This window comes from Pistacia vera, unplaced genomic scaffold (genome assembly GCF_008641045.1).
Source record: "Pistacia vera cultivar Batoury unplaced genomic scaffold, PisVer_v2 Contig462, whole genome shotgun sequence".
Classification (NCBI taxonomy): domain Eukaryota; kingdom Viridiplantae; phylum Streptophyta; class Magnoliopsida; order Sapindales; family Anacardiaceae; genus Pistacia; species Pistacia vera.
Genome location: NW_022196293.1, coordinates 459,990 through 477,589, shown reverse-complemented (window position 1 = coordinate 477,589; position 17,600 = coordinate 459,990). Strand labels below are relative to the sequence as shown.

At 33.6% G+C, this 17,600-nt stretch overlaps 2 protein-coding genes across 3 annotated transcripts; one reads left to right on the top strand and one right to left on the bottom strand.

Annotated features, from left to right (window-relative positions):
• Positions 1-429: 429 nt before the first annotated feature.
• Positions 430-1,407, top strand: LOC116145512 (cytosolic sulfotransferase 15-like). Its single transcript, XM_031430970.1, has one exon. It carries the CDS (start codon positions 430-432, stop codon positions 1,405-1,407), a length of 978 nt encoding a protein of 325 aa, XP_031286830.1.
• Positions 1,408-6,674: 5,267 nt separating this feature from the next.
• LOC116145497 (anaphase-promoting complex subunit 6) lies at positions 6,675-15,250 on the bottom strand. Of its 2 annotated transcripts, none has more exons than XM_031430954.1 (16): positions 14,887-15,250; positions 14,587-14,721; positions 14,406-14,479; positions 13,134-13,173; positions 12,670-12,715; positions 12,261-12,340; positions 11,907-12,088; positions 11,691-11,816; positions 10,528-10,620; positions 9,544-9,669; positions 8,367-8,436; positions 8,205-8,287; positions 7,626-7,739; positions 7,371-7,470; positions 7,186-7,221; positions 6,675-7,045 (listed from the first exon to the last, which is right to left on the bottom strand). In XM_031430954.1, the coding sequence occupies exons 1-16, from the start codon at positions 15,130-15,132 to the stop codon at positions 6,941-6,943; spliced, it is 1,656 nt and encodes a 551-aa protein (XP_031286814.1). In that variant the 5' UTR covers positions 15,133-15,250; the 3' UTR covers positions 6,675-6,940. The 2 variants fall into 2 exon arrangements, with proteins under 2 accessions (XP_031286814.1, XP_031286815.1); XM_031430955.1 differs by having other exon boundaries at positions 6,677-7,045; positions 10,528-10,602.
• Positions 15,251-17,600: the final 2,350 nt, after the last annotated feature.

Genomic DNA, 17,600 nt, shown 5'->3' with positions numbered 1-17,600 from the left:
TGAAACTTGACGGGTGGAAAAGTGTTGTTTTGCCAAACCTTGGGTGAGACAATGTCGTTCTCCCTTATAAATATATTTAATTTGGTCCGGGTTTGTAATCGTTGGTCACATACTCACATATCTCACCAGTGAATCATAGATGTATCTTTTATATTTAAATATTTTAATACATTTCTCTCACTGCTTTGAAAGATGAATCAAGGCTAACAGCTACCCTTCAAGAATGGAGGGTCACATCGCTCATATGTCTCACCAGAATTATAGCTGTAGCTACAAAAATCATATCTTTTATATTTACCTTAAATCGTAACCTTTCTTTAAGAATCATTAATTAATTGTTTGCTTCACCTCGCAAATGCTATAACGCTATACATATCTTACTTGAATCATCTTTTAATCGATCATTTCCCTTCATTATCAAAGGTATCCATGGAGAAAATAGAAACCTCGGATGCAGTAGAAGAGCTAAGCAATGAGATTCAAGAACTACTGTTGAACCTTCCCACAGAAAAAAACTGGGATGGAGCTTCCCTCTATCAATACCAAGGATGTTGGAATCGATCTCAATACGTTTCTTCCACGATCTCCTTTCAGAGACACTTCCAAGCAAAAGACAGTGACATAATATTAACCAGCTTTCCAAAATCAGGCACCACTTGGCTCAAGGCCCTCGCTTTCACCATTGTCAACCGTTCTCGTTATCCTATAGAAAATAGTCCCTTGATCACCACCCCTCCTCATCTGCTTGTTCCTTTCTTGGAGGTTGATCTTTACACGAAGAGTCAGTCTCCGAATCTTGAAGACTTTCCTAATCCAAGGATTTTGGCCACGCATGTCCCGTATGCTTCACTACCGAATTCCATTTTGAATTCTGATTGTCGCATTGTTTATGTGGCCAGAAATCCTTTGGATCAATTTATCTCCCATTGGAATTTCTTGTCTGGATCTCAACAGCAAAACATGAATCTGGTTTCAGTTGAGGAAGCTTTTGAGATGATTTGTAATGGAGTCCAAACCTATGGCCCCGTTTGGGAACATATTTTGGGGTATTGGAAGGCTAGCCAAGAACAACCACACAAAGTACTATTCTTGAAATATGAAGATATGAAAGAGGACATCCAATTTAATGTTAAGAGTTTGGCCAATTTCTTCGGATGTCCCTTCACTGAAGACGAGGAGGCTCAAGGAGTGATAGAAGAAATATCAAAGTTTTGTAGTTTTGATAACATGAAAAATTTGGAGGTGAACAAACATGGTACTTATAGGAGCTTTAAAAATGAAGCCTTCTTCAGGAAAGATACAATGGGAGATTGGAGAAATTATTTAAAACCGTCAATGGCCGAACGCATGGAGAAGATACTTGAAGAAAAGTTCAGTGGCTCAGGTTTATCCTTTATGAAATCCTAGAAGCACAAAAAACTTTTATTTATTTGTTGCATAGCCAGCTTTCGTGTGTTTGGGTGATTTCTCTTTAATTTTATCATATTTGAATAAATTGATGTAAGTAAACTAGTTGGTTTGACGTATTCTTGTACTTGTTTTTTTTTTTTTTCAATCGAAATTATGTTTTTAGATGTTTTAATTGCGTTAAAAATAAAAGCATAACGTTCAAACTGAAATATTTATCATTGATACTGAGTAATTGATTCTAAAGGAAAATACTTACTATATATTACAAGTTTTACTTTAATAATTATTGGAAAAATTATATTAATTACCAAGTGATTTATATAGATTATTGGTCATTTTTTAGTCCAAACATTCTGATATTAATTTCATCAATGCTATATTGAATCACCATTGGATTGATATTACAATTTAAATCTAATTGTATATATTTATGATCCTGAAAATTAATATCAGAGAATTACTCCAAGTTATATTTTTAAATTATGAAAATAAGAAAGAGGAGATAAAATTTAACGTCAAGAATTTGACCGATTTCTTAGGATTTCCTTTCACTGAGGATGAAGAGAGGGCAAGGAGTGATAGAAGAAATATTAAAGTTTTGCGGTTTTCATACTGTGAAAAGTTAAGAGGTGAACAAGGGTGGTAAACATGCTATTAGGTTAAAAAATATTTCTTTTTCAGTAAAGGCGGAGTGGGAGATTGGAAGAATTATGTTACATTACCTTCAATGTCCGAACGATTGGAGAAGTTATTCCAAGGAAAGTTCAGTGGACCACAGATATTGATATGATCCAGAATATATATATATATATATAACCCAATTTTTATTGGTGAGTTGTAAAATAACCTCTTTTAAAAAGTTTTTGGCTCTATAATCCTCCATATCTATAAAGAACCAGAATGCCCTTACATCTATACACGAATAATGAACGCAGTCTTCTAAAAAGTAGTTTACTTAAAGAACAAGTTCCAAGCTCGAGATACTGACATTATTTTAACCAGTTTTCTGAAATTAGGCACCACTTGGTTAAAGGCTCTCACTTTCACCACTGTCAACCGTTGTCGTTGGGCATTACAAAATTCTCCCTTGCTCACCACTCCTCCTCATGAGCTTATACCTTTCCTTGAGCTTGAGCTTGATCTTGACTTGAAAAACCATTCTCCGAATCTTGAAGATCACACATACTCCGTGTTCTTCCTTACATAGATTCTGAGTTCTAATTGTCGTCTTGTTTACATTTGTAGAAACCCTTTGGATCAATTCGCCTCCCGTTGGAAATTGTTTGTCGATTTCGTCAACCCAACGTTAGTGATGGGAGTCTTGGGTACATATCTTGGGATACTGGAAGGCCAGCCGTGAGCAAAATCCCAAAGAATATTATTCTTGAAATATAAAGCCCACGTTTGTTACACTATTTATTTTATTATCCTATTCAGATTAAAGAATAGCATATGTGTTTGATGACTTATTAGGCTAATCCAATCTAAAAATTAATCCAACTCAAATAAGGTTTTTGTCTAAAAATCAAAAGAGGGTGGAATTTGCTTTTAGATTATCTAACTTTATTCAACTGAAAAACATTTTTCTTTCTCTCCATGAAAGTTTTTATCACTTCACCAAGTAGATTAAACCTAAGCGGAATGGGTTAACATGTTCATTTATGCGTTTTGTGTTGGCTTTTTAATCATCAATATAAACAATGTATCCAAGACAAAATGTAACGCACACAACACATTTTTATATGGTTTGACAATCTGTCTACATCCATATGACTATGTCCAGATGAAGTTAATCCACTATGATAGACATTTATAATTCAATTACAAAGTCAAAGTTAAGCATCATTGCAAAACACTCCCCGTTATGACAATGTTTCAACTTCACCCTTTAGTTGAATTTCGAACTACCAAGCTAGCTTCACTCCACGAGACCATCTAGTTACCCTTAAGCTCCTCTCAAGGTTCAATGTCGAAGATGCAATTAAGCTTTGTTAGCTTGAAATCCCATCAAGCATCATCTATGGAATACCCATATCCCACCCGTGAACAACATAACATAACAAGGTATTTGTAAACCTACCTAAAGCTTATAAAACCTGATTCAAAACAAAAGAAATCTCAAAGAATATGCAGAAAACTTATAGAGGTATATTCAAGCTTTAAATAAAATGCATTAGAGAAGATAAATATAAAGAAACTTGTGCACCAATAAAAGAGGACAATCAACCAACATGTTTTTTTGTGTTTAGCCATTTTGGGAGAGTTTTCACCAAACTTTCTATGGACCTCAATAAAGCAAAGCGGATTTTCTGACCCACCTAATGAGCTAATTACAAGTGTACTATGATCACTTACACATGTCTCAGATAAAAATAAAATCTTAACATCAATTGGAGTCAAAACATGTGTATATAAATATCTTGCTAGGCTTGTATTACCACATGGACAATGAGTGTGGTTCCACCAGAAAAACATAAAATGATTATGCATAAACAAGGTGATGTTACGACATAAAAAATCAGTATTACCACACCGAATTCATAATTTGACAAAAATACTTATAATCTCCTCCTTTGTCAAATTTATGAATAAAGCATAATCTTTTCATAAACGCATCTATCTCAAACACAACTTCAATTAATCAACAAGAGACAAGTGATAAACACAACATAAAAACATATCTCGTAAGAAGCATAATCATTGAGGCATAGAGATAAGTTAGAAACAAAAAAACATCAAGGAGAACTTAAGCAAAACACAATCAATATCATCAATCAAAAAACAGTTTTGCATTAAGTTAAATCAAACTAAACTGAATAACTCCCCTCAATTAGTATACTCCCCCTGAGTAACTAAACCAAATCACTTCCAAGTGATTACCAATCAATATAACAAAGGGTTAGTTCAGTTCACACAAACAAGGACTGAATATTTCTCTGCACATGAAAGAAAAACTACATTAGCAAATGCAGTTCATAAACAAAACTTGGCAGAAAAAATCAGCAAACATTCTCTGCACAAAACAAAAGGAAACAACTGCATAAGCAATTAGTTCAAAACAAAGCATAAGCAGATAATAATAAGAAATAGTTCTGCAAATCAAAGTAAAAACCAGAAAATGAAAATCAGTTCAACATGTAATCAAAGCAAAAAAATAAATAAATAAAGCTTCATCAGCATCTTCTTCGGCAGTGTCAGCACATCAACTATCCCCCCATGTCAAGACATCAAAAACTACCCCCCTTACTTGTTCATAATTTCTGACGCCTGGATGATCTTTTGACGGGAAGTTTCTCCTTTATTGCCAAGGTCTTTTTTTTCTTCCCATGTGTAGGCACAATAGGTTCAGAAATAGCAAGTTCTGGAAGTACATCATCAGCTTGAATATCTGTAGGGATTTGTTGTGCTGCAACTTCTTCTCGTTGATTTGCACCTTCTTGATCAGCTTCTTGAATATATGCTAAAACAGCAGCTGCTTGTGCAGCCTCTTGTTGATCAGCAACTTCTTGGGCAGCATCTTGTTGTTCCTCTTGATCTGGATCAGCAGTGGAATGATCAACATCAGGGGATGAATTCAGGTCAACTTTGGTCTTCTTTACCAGTTCTTCCAAAACATCCAATCTTGCATGCAAAGTGGAGTGAAGGTTTGCAATTTGCTCAGACAGCTGATTGTGTTTTTCATCCATTTTTCTTTCCAGACCCTGCAAAATATCAATAATCCTAGACTGCCTTTCTCATTTTTCTCTCCTTCCATTCTGAAAATTAATTCACCATCGCTTACCAACAACCACCGCGGCCGAAACAACGCATGACCGATTGAATCTAGTTAGTCGTGCGGCGATCTAGCCGTTGATGTCCAGATTCTAGTCGAGATCTGGCCATTGACAACAACCAGATTTTGGTTGTCAACGATTGTCAGAGATCTGGCTGTCAATGACCAGAATTGTCAGATTATTATTATTATTATTATTATAAGTGTGGCTGGGATGCTTTAGTTAATTTTTAAACTTTTATTGTGGAGTTGTTTAACTAAATTAACAAATATAAGGGGTTAAAATAATTTAAATATTTTCAGAAAATGTACCAAACAACTATTATTTTTTAGAAACCTTTTTAAAAAAATGTATCAAATAACTATTCAGCATTTTATTCAACTCAGATATAATTTTCAAATATTTTACCAAACACATTTTCAAATTCAAATCCAATTCGATTTGATTCAACTCAACTTAAAATACTTTTTTAGAATAACATTTTTCAAAAACATGTATCTAACAAGCCGAAGATTTGAAAGAGGATATCGAGTTTTATATCAAGAAATTGGCCCACTTTTTTAGGTGAAAGGAGAAAGATGAGATTAAAGGAGTAATAAAAGAAGTTTATAAAGAATTCGTTTTGACTTTTGATAAATGAAAAATTTAGAGGTGAATAACAGTGATAAACATTTCATCGGGATGAAAAATGAATACCTTTTTCAGAAAAGGTATAGTGGGAGATTGGAAAAATGATTCAACGTTGGAAAAATGATTTAACACCTTGGGGAACGCTTAGCAAAGATAATTGAGGAAAATTTTAGTGACTCAGTCTATTTTTTTCTTTTAATGACCAAAGGTGTGCAGTCTAATTTTCGCATATCTCAAGTTTTCAAGTAGTTCTCCGAAACCCAAAAATTACCGACTAAACAAGAACTTTAATGATCACTCCAATTAACACCCAAAAAAAAACTCGAATTCAAGATCTTTTGAGTGATATATTCAAAAATCTCTGTTGAATCACTCGACCAACCTCCAAAAATTGGTTTAATGACTCCAATTTGACCTCCAAAATATCCTAAAAGGTTAACACTTGATTTTGCTTTCATGTGTGGAGTGTTTTCACTTTACTGTATCGGATGTTTGTAAATTTTAATCTACATAAACTTTCTTCTAATATTCAAGATTTGTCATTTTATCTTTGTATATTATGATACTTAAAATAACTTTATATTCTGGACATAATTCAAACACCCACCTCGCATCTATCATTTACATATCAAATATCCTATGAAAGATACGATTATAATCTCAAATTCTCACACACCACAAGATTTAAGATAACTCCTATAATCCTATTATAAATTATTACCCACACGACACTTTTTTTTTTTTTCCTTGTTTTCATTAAGCTATTAAAAAAAAAAGTTCTAAATCTATTTACTCCTTCACCGAAAGACAAATCTATCCTACAGCATACCAAATATTGTTAATCTAATAAGATATTTTTGAGAAATTCTGAATGCTCTATAACTTTCAAATCAGTGATCACTTTCACATTCTTCATATTGCAACTGACGCAAAAGGAATACAGCGCCAACAGTTACAGCAACTCTTCAGCTTTCAGATTTCAACAAATCAAGCACCAGGCCTCTATCATTAGCGAAAATCCAAGACATTGTTATAGGCATGAGAGTAGCATGAGAGTAATAGATTACATATACATTACAACATGAAGGAAAATAATATTATCAAAATCATTAAATATCAACCTCGATTCAGCGAAATTCGATTTTGGGGTCAATGCCATGGCGCCCTTCATCTACAAGGGCCAAACTTAACATTTCCGTGCAAAACTGATCATCTGGCTTCAGCCATAAAGCCTAATTTGGAAATTAGAAAAGAAAATTAGGGGAAAAGAAAAAACTATAAGCAAATTAAAATTAGAAATTCAGAGTTTCATATTTCTTTTTAACAATGAATGAATATGACAAACAAGGTTCTTTAGTACTCTGCAAATTACCTTATGATAATATGTAATGGCAGCAGAAAAATTATCCTGCAATAGAACCAAGAGATAAAAATCAAAGTTACCATTATATAATGAACATTAAAGCTATTTTAAAATTCTAAACTTAAGATTTCTAGTATAACAAAACAGGTCTTAACTGCTTGAGCAAGAATACGGAAATAAAAAAACCATGATACCTGCAAATGGTAAGTGTAAGCAAGACCTGCATAGGTGCTCAAGCTTCTATTTGACAATGTCAGTGCTCTCTCGTAACAGGAAATTGCCTCGTGATACATTCTGAAATATATGTTTTGTTAAGTACAATTATATACTCAATCACTAGAATGGATATGTTATATATCATGAAAAAAGGGATCCTTATTTAAAGGATAGGCATATAATAAAAAACCAGATATTTTGAAAGATGAATGCTATTTTAATTAACGACATACTTCAACTTCCTGTAAGCATGAGCAAGATTGACCACGGTTGGTTCCCACATTTCACTTAAAGAGGATGGGATGTGCGCCAAAGTCTTCTCAAACCACCACACAGCTTTATTATACCTACCAGTATCAAATGAAAAAACAGTGCTTGTTAAAATTGTTGACCTTATACTTGTTCAAAAAAAAGAGCCTAAGCACAGAAAGTTTAATTCACTGAAGATTTCAAAGGCTCTAGTAATACTATATCTTAGGAATAGGATATAATTCATAATCATTTTTTTCTAAATACAGTTTAATTGGAAATGATGTTGGCCCTAGTGATAAAAAGCCTTGGTTCTGATAAAAGGTTACTTGGCATATTGTATCCTGCAAGTTTCTTTACTATCTAGATTGTAGTGTCTGGAAATAGCCTCCAATTTAAGACTCAGGAAAGCAAGAGGCGATCAAAGGATGTCTGGGTATAATAATAAAAGATAAGTATGGGCTAATTTTTATATAGACAGAAAATTTGTTCAAGGGCTGGTTCATAATGGGGATAAACAGCATCTGCAACGAGATTAATTCAAGAAAACAAAAGTTCCTTACTCCTTCATTTGATAAGCAACAACCCCCAGTTCATTATATACAAGTGGATCTGAAGGGCATATGGTCTTTGCCTGCATAAAAAACTGGAAAATGGACAGGGTAATCAAAATTATGAAGATAACAAAATGGATAATTGCCTATGTTTACAGGATGATAGAGCACCTGCTCGGCAAGCTTAAAGCTGTGAGTTCGCATGTATTCCATCCCGATATATAAAGTTGGTAAATGGCACCTGGAATAAGAGAATATCAACATTCAACCTGTAAAAGAACAATTCATAATAATAAGAGTACTCCCACATTGCAATCCAATGCAATGCATCATTAAGCAAATAATTAATGAAACACTGGATATTAATGACCAAAAAAACTACTTATGACATTTTGTTTTATTCCAAAAAGAAAACTACAAGGACTATACCCTGACTTCATGCGATGAATAACTTTTATCAGAACTAGAGTATGTTGCTAAGAAACAAATAAAGGGATTTCAAATGCCAATCATTGAAAGGGAAAAAAAAACATATAATTATAAATCCATTTATCAAGACTTCATAGGAGCATAACCCAAATACAAAAATAAAATAAAATAAGTGGAAGCCCAAAATGCAGATCCAGATTCCCAACAAATTTAATCAGAAGGTTTTCTTTGACGATAAAAAAGGTTCTATAACTTGTACAGCAACTTATTGCCAAACAACCCTGCCAGGCTGCCGCCTATAAAAGAGCTAACAACCCAAGATGTGACTAAGAAGTGAACATGGGAAGACATGAAGAGTATGGCAAGAGAAAGGTGGTGTCATGGGTGGTCATGACAATATAATTGTTACCCATAGGAAGATGATTTTGACACATCAACATATAATTCCCATGTGGGCAAAAAAATGTGTATGCAAAAAACAGCTGAACAACGATATTCACATGGTGTTAATTATTATATATCAATATTCAGATGGTATTAAGTATTATATATCAATGTTCTATCAGATAAACCAATTACAGAACTTGAAAACTAATTGAGGCATGATTCAAACTCAAAGGATCAGAACATAATTTACCCACATAATTACCCACATCACAATATACTTCAATAAATAAAGAATTGAAAAAGATCAACAGAAGTAAGATCTGCAAAACCAGTATCATTCAAATTGATCAACAAATTAAGATATCTTTAATGGGGAAAAAAAAGCGTAAATGCTAAACTGTCATCAAAGATGCACAAAGCTAAGAGCCATATTATTATATTCAGTCTCCTCACTCCATTGCTAAATATGCAACCAAAAAAATCCAACCTTAGACAGAGAACACAAATCCAACAAAATAATACTAAAAATTACCCTGGAAATAAACGAGCAGCAGTGCGATAAGCCAACATCGCTTGATCACCCTCTTCTTGAGCAGCAAAGGCATTTCCATAACCTATCAAAGCGGGCGGGAATGTCCCATCAAGACTTGTAGCCTTGCTGTAGTGAACAGATACAACAAGAAATCAGATCTAATTCTTATAACCTCAATTCTTATTAGAAAAAAAAAAAGGAAATTTTTAATAAGAGTAACATATAACCAGTGACTAGATAACATATAATTTGAAACTAAACTGCAATGAAGTTCTTTTGATAAAATAAGAAATGTATTTTAAAAAGTAAAAACAAAAATAGCTGTGCACATCTTTGGTACCCGAGAGAGAGAGAGAGATAGAGAAGCAATAAGGATACAACAGTAAATTCAATATATACTAGTGCTAGGTAACATATGATGTTAAGGAAAAACTAAAATGGATCCAAAGAATCCAATTAAGAGTCATTAAATCAAAATTCAACAAGCAATCAGACCAATCTTTTTGTTTTTAAAAAAATAGGCAAATCTAATATACACAGGTGGAATAAGTATTGAAAGATCTGGTAATTTCTAATCAACAGCTTTACAAGTTGGATCAGTTACAACCCATAATAATCTACTGACTCATATTACAGAACTCAATACCAACCCAATGCCAGGATGATTTACTACGCAAGAAAAATGATCTCATTTGGTATTCTAAAATTTGGCAATTGCACAACCAAGAGCACCGATGTTTCAAAGAAAACCCATATGAACTCTAGTATCATCACAAGTTAACAGCATCATGAGGTCTTCAAAAGTGAAAAAAGATAATATGATTGCATAATACAAGAATCTCCAGAATCTAACAATAAAAACTTTACCTCTTATCATATTAGAGAAAAAAGGACGAAGAACTTACAAATTCAACATTGAAAGTAATGGAGCTAACAATGGAAGAATACATAACAATGAGCAACTGAGTAATTTGTGATGCTTACTTGAAAAAACGGCGTGATTGGGCATACTTCTTTATACAATAGTAGTAGCAGCCAACTGCAAACCAGGATAAAGCCCTAAAAGGTTCAAAGTCCCTGTAAGTACTTGAATAGAGAAGTTTAAGCAAATCAAAAAGCAATCATTCCCAAGATCTAAAAGAGACAAGATTTCAATTTCTCATTTTCTTTTGCTTTTACATTTACCAAAAATCGGCAAACCATCTTCTTTTACCCTTTACTCCCATCCCCTAATCCTGGTAAGTGGGAGGCAATCCTAGTACTTCTTCCCCACCCACAAACCAAATATACTTTTCTCTACTTCAGCCAAATACTATAAAATAGATTAAAAAGAAGCATCCTCAGCTTTCTACTATTGCTTTTGGGTGCAACTAGAAAGTAAAAACATTCCTAATTTCACATTTTAATTGCACAAGGTCCCATATAGCCTTATCATAAGGATTTTGGGTGGTGCCAAAAACACTCTGAAATTTACAATTTGATCGCCCAACGTCTAATCTAGCCCTGCACCATCATATTTAAACCAAATAAATGGTTGAGCACTCAAACCAACTTTATTCTGTCTCTCGTTGGTCATTAAAGGTTGCAGCCACTGGTTTCCATTACAAATTCATTTCCAGATTCATACATTTTCCCCTAAGCCCATGAACATCAAATGGGGTACATTTCTATTAAAGTTTCAATCACCTAATTATCTAGTTCCCTTTATGAAGTTCTTAACTTTTATCCTGTCATTCCCTTAAATTTTTCTTTTTATGTAAGGACGGATTTCTCCTTTATTTTTTTACTCTTTAAATAGCTAGTAATCCTATCTCCAGACAAGAATACTGCTCCTTTTAGGGGCCTTATTGAGATCTAAGAAAGATCCTGAGCTTCCACTGCTCTTTGAATGCCACTACGCTAGGACTTAAACCACTTTGATGCAATTTTCTTAAATCCTTACATACAAACTTTCTAGCCAGATTACACTTGATTTACCCAAAACCTTCAAACCTCAAAAGCAATTCCATCAGGTCCTATATTTTCTTTTCCCAATTTTTATCTTTTCTATTAATCCTTACCTCACTCTTCCTAATTTTTTCTATAAAATAAAAAATAAAAAGAAAACCATAAATGTAATAAATGAACATTAAAATTCACATTCTTACTTTTGAGGATAATCCTTCACTAAATTGCACGCCATTAGATAAAGTTCATTTGAATGTCCAAGTTCCATAGCAGCAGCTAAGTGTACCAACGTACATTTTAGATGGAAAGGATCCTTTTCAAGCAGACTTTAACAAACAAGAAGGGGAGAGAGAGAGTTTAGTAGAGCATCTCAGGAACATAACGTAGCCATATTTTGTTCAAAATTTATCACTTACACGGAGGTTAGTTCAAAGCATTTTTGGTATTCACCACACTGATGGTAGTATTCAGCTTTGCAGGCCAAAAGATCGGTATTGTTTTTCAGAGTACATGGGAAGGATGGGCCCAAATGATTACTATCACAGCTTTCTTTTTCAAGCTCTCTGAATTTGGCTTCTACGACATTCTCCTTGTCATACTGAGTAACACCAGAGGGCCAAGGAAAAGAGAAAAAAAAATTGTTCAGCACATGCAAGCACACAGCAAGAATAAAATATCATTAAATACCAGTAAAATGAATAGAAAATTTATAAATTTATGCAAATGTTTTATATCTGGACTAGCTTATATTCAAGTTGTGTACTGTTCACCTTTTTTATCAAACATGAGTAAAATGACGAGAGCCATCCATCTTCAGGACCAAATTCCAAAGATGAAAGTAAACTTGTTTCTGAAATTCAGTGGTAAATATAACAAATTTAAATATTGGATCATCTGCAGAAAAATTATCTATAGCAATGCATTGGCAAAATAAAATGAACATGTAGAAATATCAAATGGTAGCACAAGACAGACACAGAAAAGTTTTGCCACGTATAACACATATATACACAAGCATGAAATTTCCATATGAAATATACTATAATATAAGTATAAATATATTCATTCATGTGAACTAGAATTTCAACTAGAAAACATAGTTATAATTCACTTCTCTCAAATGACATGAAATATTACTGGAGGAAAACCTCAAAGAAGATTGGTTTGAAGAACAAGTACCTTCCTCACACGTTAGCATGTGCTTTTCAATAAGGCATTCCAAAGCCTGAAAAACAATTTAGGTACAGACAGAAGAAAACCATAATGATGAAATTATTATACTATCTATTGGGAACATGTATCATAAATCCATAAAACATCTAAGCAATCAGTAGCAGCTGTACGAAGGGAAAATTAGAACAAAAAAGGCCCCACAGTCAGAAAAGTCAAGGACAAACATTTTAGAGTACATAATTAATCCTCGAGAAGGCAAAACAACTTACAAAAGCTTGCAACATGGATACTCCAACATTTTTCAGAAAGCCAAGTCTCAACTTTATTAAGGCACAAAACTCAAAAGCAGCTGGGTTCTTTTTTTTTTTTTTTTTTTTTTTGGGGTTTTGTGAAGCAAGGGAAGCTTCTCAGCTCCTGCCATCCCAAAAGATAAATGAATGAAGACACAACAATTGAAATGTCTTGCATACCTCATAACACAAAGGATCAGCTTTGATTGCGGCTTTGTACCTTAGATCATCATCAAAGAGTAGATCTAATGAGCTTTTGAACAACATATGGAGTTTCTCTTCAACAAAATTGAGAGAATGGAGAAAAAAAGAAGAGAAAACAAAAGAGAGGAAAAGAACATAGCAGAGCACTCGTGTTGAAAGAAAGGAATTACAAAGATGAGCTCAGTAAAGCAGTAAATGATACAACGTTAGTTACTCAAAAAGTATCTTGAAGAAGGACCTTATCTAACAGAAATAAATGCCACTTTCATTCTGATTGGAAAAAATGAAGACACTGTGTCACACAACATGAACTTCTAGCATCAATATCAGGTGTAGGTAACAAAAGGCATTAAAGTATTATTAGTTTTAAATTCTAAAACAATAAGCCTAAAAATTTAGTCTAAAATCTTAATAATAAAGCAACATGAAAGAACCAGCAAATCAGTCACTCTGTTTTCAGAACCAAATTGACTTATATGACCAAATGGTGTCACTGATTTGTTTCTGCATAGCAGCCAGAAGGTTCATACAAGGACCGAAAGAAAAAGAAGCAAAAGAAACAACACTAATAATGGTTGGAAGTGCCAATCATTTAGCATATATAAATCTATGAGCAATTAGAGCAACAAATTAATGTGGCCTTCCATTATGCAATCCAGACTCTAAGTGAAAGCACACCAGCTCTAGCACCCTTCTCAAATTGAACCATCTAAACACTATTATTTCTGTCCCACCATTGGGTCCAAGAACAAATAAGACGTAATCAAATTTAATTGTCTCATCGAATTTTCCATTGAGTTACCCAAGACAGAATATCCGGTCTACCCAAGCCATGTTGCATGTTTCTTCAAGTGGTGTCCTAAAAGAAGACCTCGCAAACGACCATATTTATCAAACCTTAATATACTCATAAAAGATCGGCTTAGCAAATGAAAATGAAAAAATATATATATATGTTTTCATTAAGTTACATAAATGGCATACGTATCTAGAATTTTCCAATCCAATAAAAGAAAATCAATTCACTTTTTCAAGGGGATCAGATAAACATAATTGTGGATATCGTCTTATTAATAGACCTTGATGATTATAATATGATGTAGTAACAAATAAAATTAGACAGTCGATTATTACCATTTTGACTGAAACACTTAATAAAAATTAGCATAAAGCATCACATAATAAGCGAAATGATTGCCAAAAGAAAGAAACTCTGTTTATTTAGTAAAATGGAATGGAAACACTAACCACTGCCGGGCCTGGGCACGGTTTTCCAAAGCTTCATATGCTCTGCCTCTCAAAAAGCATATTGCCGAAGAAATCTTTCAGAGAGAAAAAAAGAGTAGGTGAAGAAAATACAAGTTTCCATAACAGCTTGCAACAGTAAAACATAAATGAAAAGATCAATTAACATGTGGAAAAAACTTACATTAATTTCTCTATCTTCCCCATCTTTATCTAAGTACATAAAATTGCTATCTTTTGTGTCGTATACATGCCCATCTTCATCAACCTTAGCGTCACCAAGCATTGATAGACACTGATCCCACTCCTTCAGTTCCTCCTATTTATTCATAAGCGAGAAACAAAAATGATAAAGTCGTATCAATAAATCAAATTTCAACGCACAAAAGTCACAATTTTTCCGCTCAAATTCAACAGATTGTGCACAAAAACTCGAATAGATGCAATTGAAAAGCAATGAAATTTGAAAATTAATGATTATTACCAGACACTTGGCTGCCAAATAACGGAATCGGAGGTCACGGAGAACAATTTTCGAGGCGTTGAGGAGATGGAAGGCACGGCGGTAGTGGCGGCCGAGGAACAAAGCTTGAGCCTGCATGTAGACGTCGGCGGGGTCGTTCGTCAGCGCCGCAACTTTATCGGCGAAAAATATAGCTGACGAGTACAAGTGCTTGCTCACGCAGTCACGGACCACTCCGCGAAGCTTCTCGATCTCTTCTTCTCTCATTTTTGGGGCGGGGGAAAGGAGATCTGTGAGTGTTAAGTGTGTTTGTTTCCCGGGGAAAGTTGTTTCTTTAGGCTTGAAGGAAAATGAGGGTTTCTGATGGGGTTTTCGTGAAGTGAAATGAGCGGGAGCAGATTTTGTTGAATTCGCCTAGAGCCTAACAAGCCGAAGGTTTTAATTTTTCAACCCCAAAGTTTTGTTATTGGGCTAAGCCTAAGAAGCCCAAGGGCTTCAGTTTGCAATGTCAGGTAATTTGGGTCAAACTCCATGAAGCCTAAGGGCTTTTATTACACCCATTGGATCAAGCCCAATTTAACATAATAGATCAAGCCCAAAGTTATATGACTGGGTAGAGGCCTTAAAAATCGGAGGTCTTTAGTTTGGTCTATTGGATCAAGCTTAATGTTACATGTTGAGCTGGGTTAAATGTAATAATTATTTGTTATGCATGAATTGTCTTGTGATACCAAGTCAAAAATACCAATGTGATATCATAGACTTTCTCATGGTTTTGCCAACTGATCTCTATCTTTTTTTTTTTTTAATGATCTAGAGTGTTTGAGTCAGTTTACAATACCTCAAGTAATCTTCGAAACCCTGAAATTACTAGTTTGGTAAGAGTTTTAGTGATCACCCCTATTAGCAACCTAGGAAAGACTCGAACTCGAAACTTTTTTAATAATACACCAAAAAGTCCCTATTAAACCACTCGGCCACTTAGAGATTGGTTATATATTATTTATAAAGTAAAAAAATAGAAAATTAGGGGTATGATTCTCAAAAAAGGTTTCTTGACAATAAAAAGAATTATGTGCACAAATTTACACTAATTTTTAGAAAATGAATGTGTTTTTAAAGTATTTTCTAGTATTAATTTTTTTTTCTTTTTTATCATCAATCATTAAATGTGTAGAATAAATTAGTAATTGGAAATAAAATAAAATAAACATAAAAGAAAAGAAAAATATTGGCTGATATAGTGAGATAGAATTATGGTACACACAATTTTGCAAGCTTATCAAAAGTTGTAATGATAATGTCTATCAGTGAACTTTTGTAACGTGACTTTTTATAAAGTGAACAAAAGTTTCAACTAGTATGTTGACGTTGATCATCGGACCAAAACCACTCTTGGTAAGATCCAATATGGTCATAAGAGATCCAATGGGACGCTGCCCTCACAAAATTGAAAATTACCAGTTAGCAGTCAGTTTCTTGCGCCCTACCTACTAACACTTAACAAAACCAAACACTATTATAGTTTTAATTGCCAAGTCAAACTTTTCAATCTCAAATTTAACTCATATCTTGTGGAAACAATCAGTAGCCTGAGTTTGCGATGTATTTAATCTTGATGTTACTTGAATAAAGTATCGTCTAAATTTGTAGCACCCCGCATTTATTCATCCAAATTGAATAACTTATAGTACTCTTTAACTATGTTTGGCATGCGATATATCATATATAATATGAAGCAAAATACATAGCATAACATTGTATTATATATTTATATGATGCTATATATTTTTGTTTTCTAACAAAAATTCATTTATTAAAAGCTAATATATCTTTTAAAGTCAAAGATGGTCAATTACTAATTGTTGATCAATCCCTGCGTAATTAAATGATCATGAACCATGTATTTAACAATAGAATTTGTTAGTCAAATTAGTGTTGTGTCCCAATATATATATTTTTATTTATTTATTTATTTATATTGACCGAGAGTGTCCAGACCAATTTACACACACCTCAACTAATCTCCCGAGACCCTAGAACTACCGGTCGGGTAAGAGCTCCAATGTTTGGCTATCCTTATTAGCAATCGAGGAGAAACTCGAATTTAGGACCTCTTGAATAATACACCTGATAGTTCTTATCGAATCACTCGACCACCCAAAAATAGTTAATATCATAATATTATTGCGGAGCTACCAATATATCAATTTTCAAAATCAAAGAATTGCTCCAGCTAATGACAAATTGACAATGGACTAAATAACGTAACTCTTGTGCTTGAAGAGATCCTTATGCACCTCAGTCCACAAAATACAAAACAATTCAAAATTCAAACAATATTCTGATTTCTCAACAGAAAAAAGATAAAAAAAAGCCCTTTAAATTGACAAGTCAATCCTATATATCCAAACGGTACTTAATAATACAAGCTTCTTAGATATATTATATAATATACATACATCAATCTGAAGCTAATTAGCCAGGTCCCATGCCAGATAATTTGTCTCAAGTTTCAGAGACCACATCTTCGCCTTTTCTTTCTTAATTTCTGCTACAAACACGTTCTATCATACAACCCACAACTCCCCATCTTGATTACTCCAATTAACCTTCTTTAACTTCTGAAACCTTTATCATCATCATCATCATCGTTCTCTTCTTGTTAGTTGTTTCCAATGGCTGCCGCCATGTCTGAAGCTTCTTCTTCACCAGAGACATTGGAAAGTAGCAGT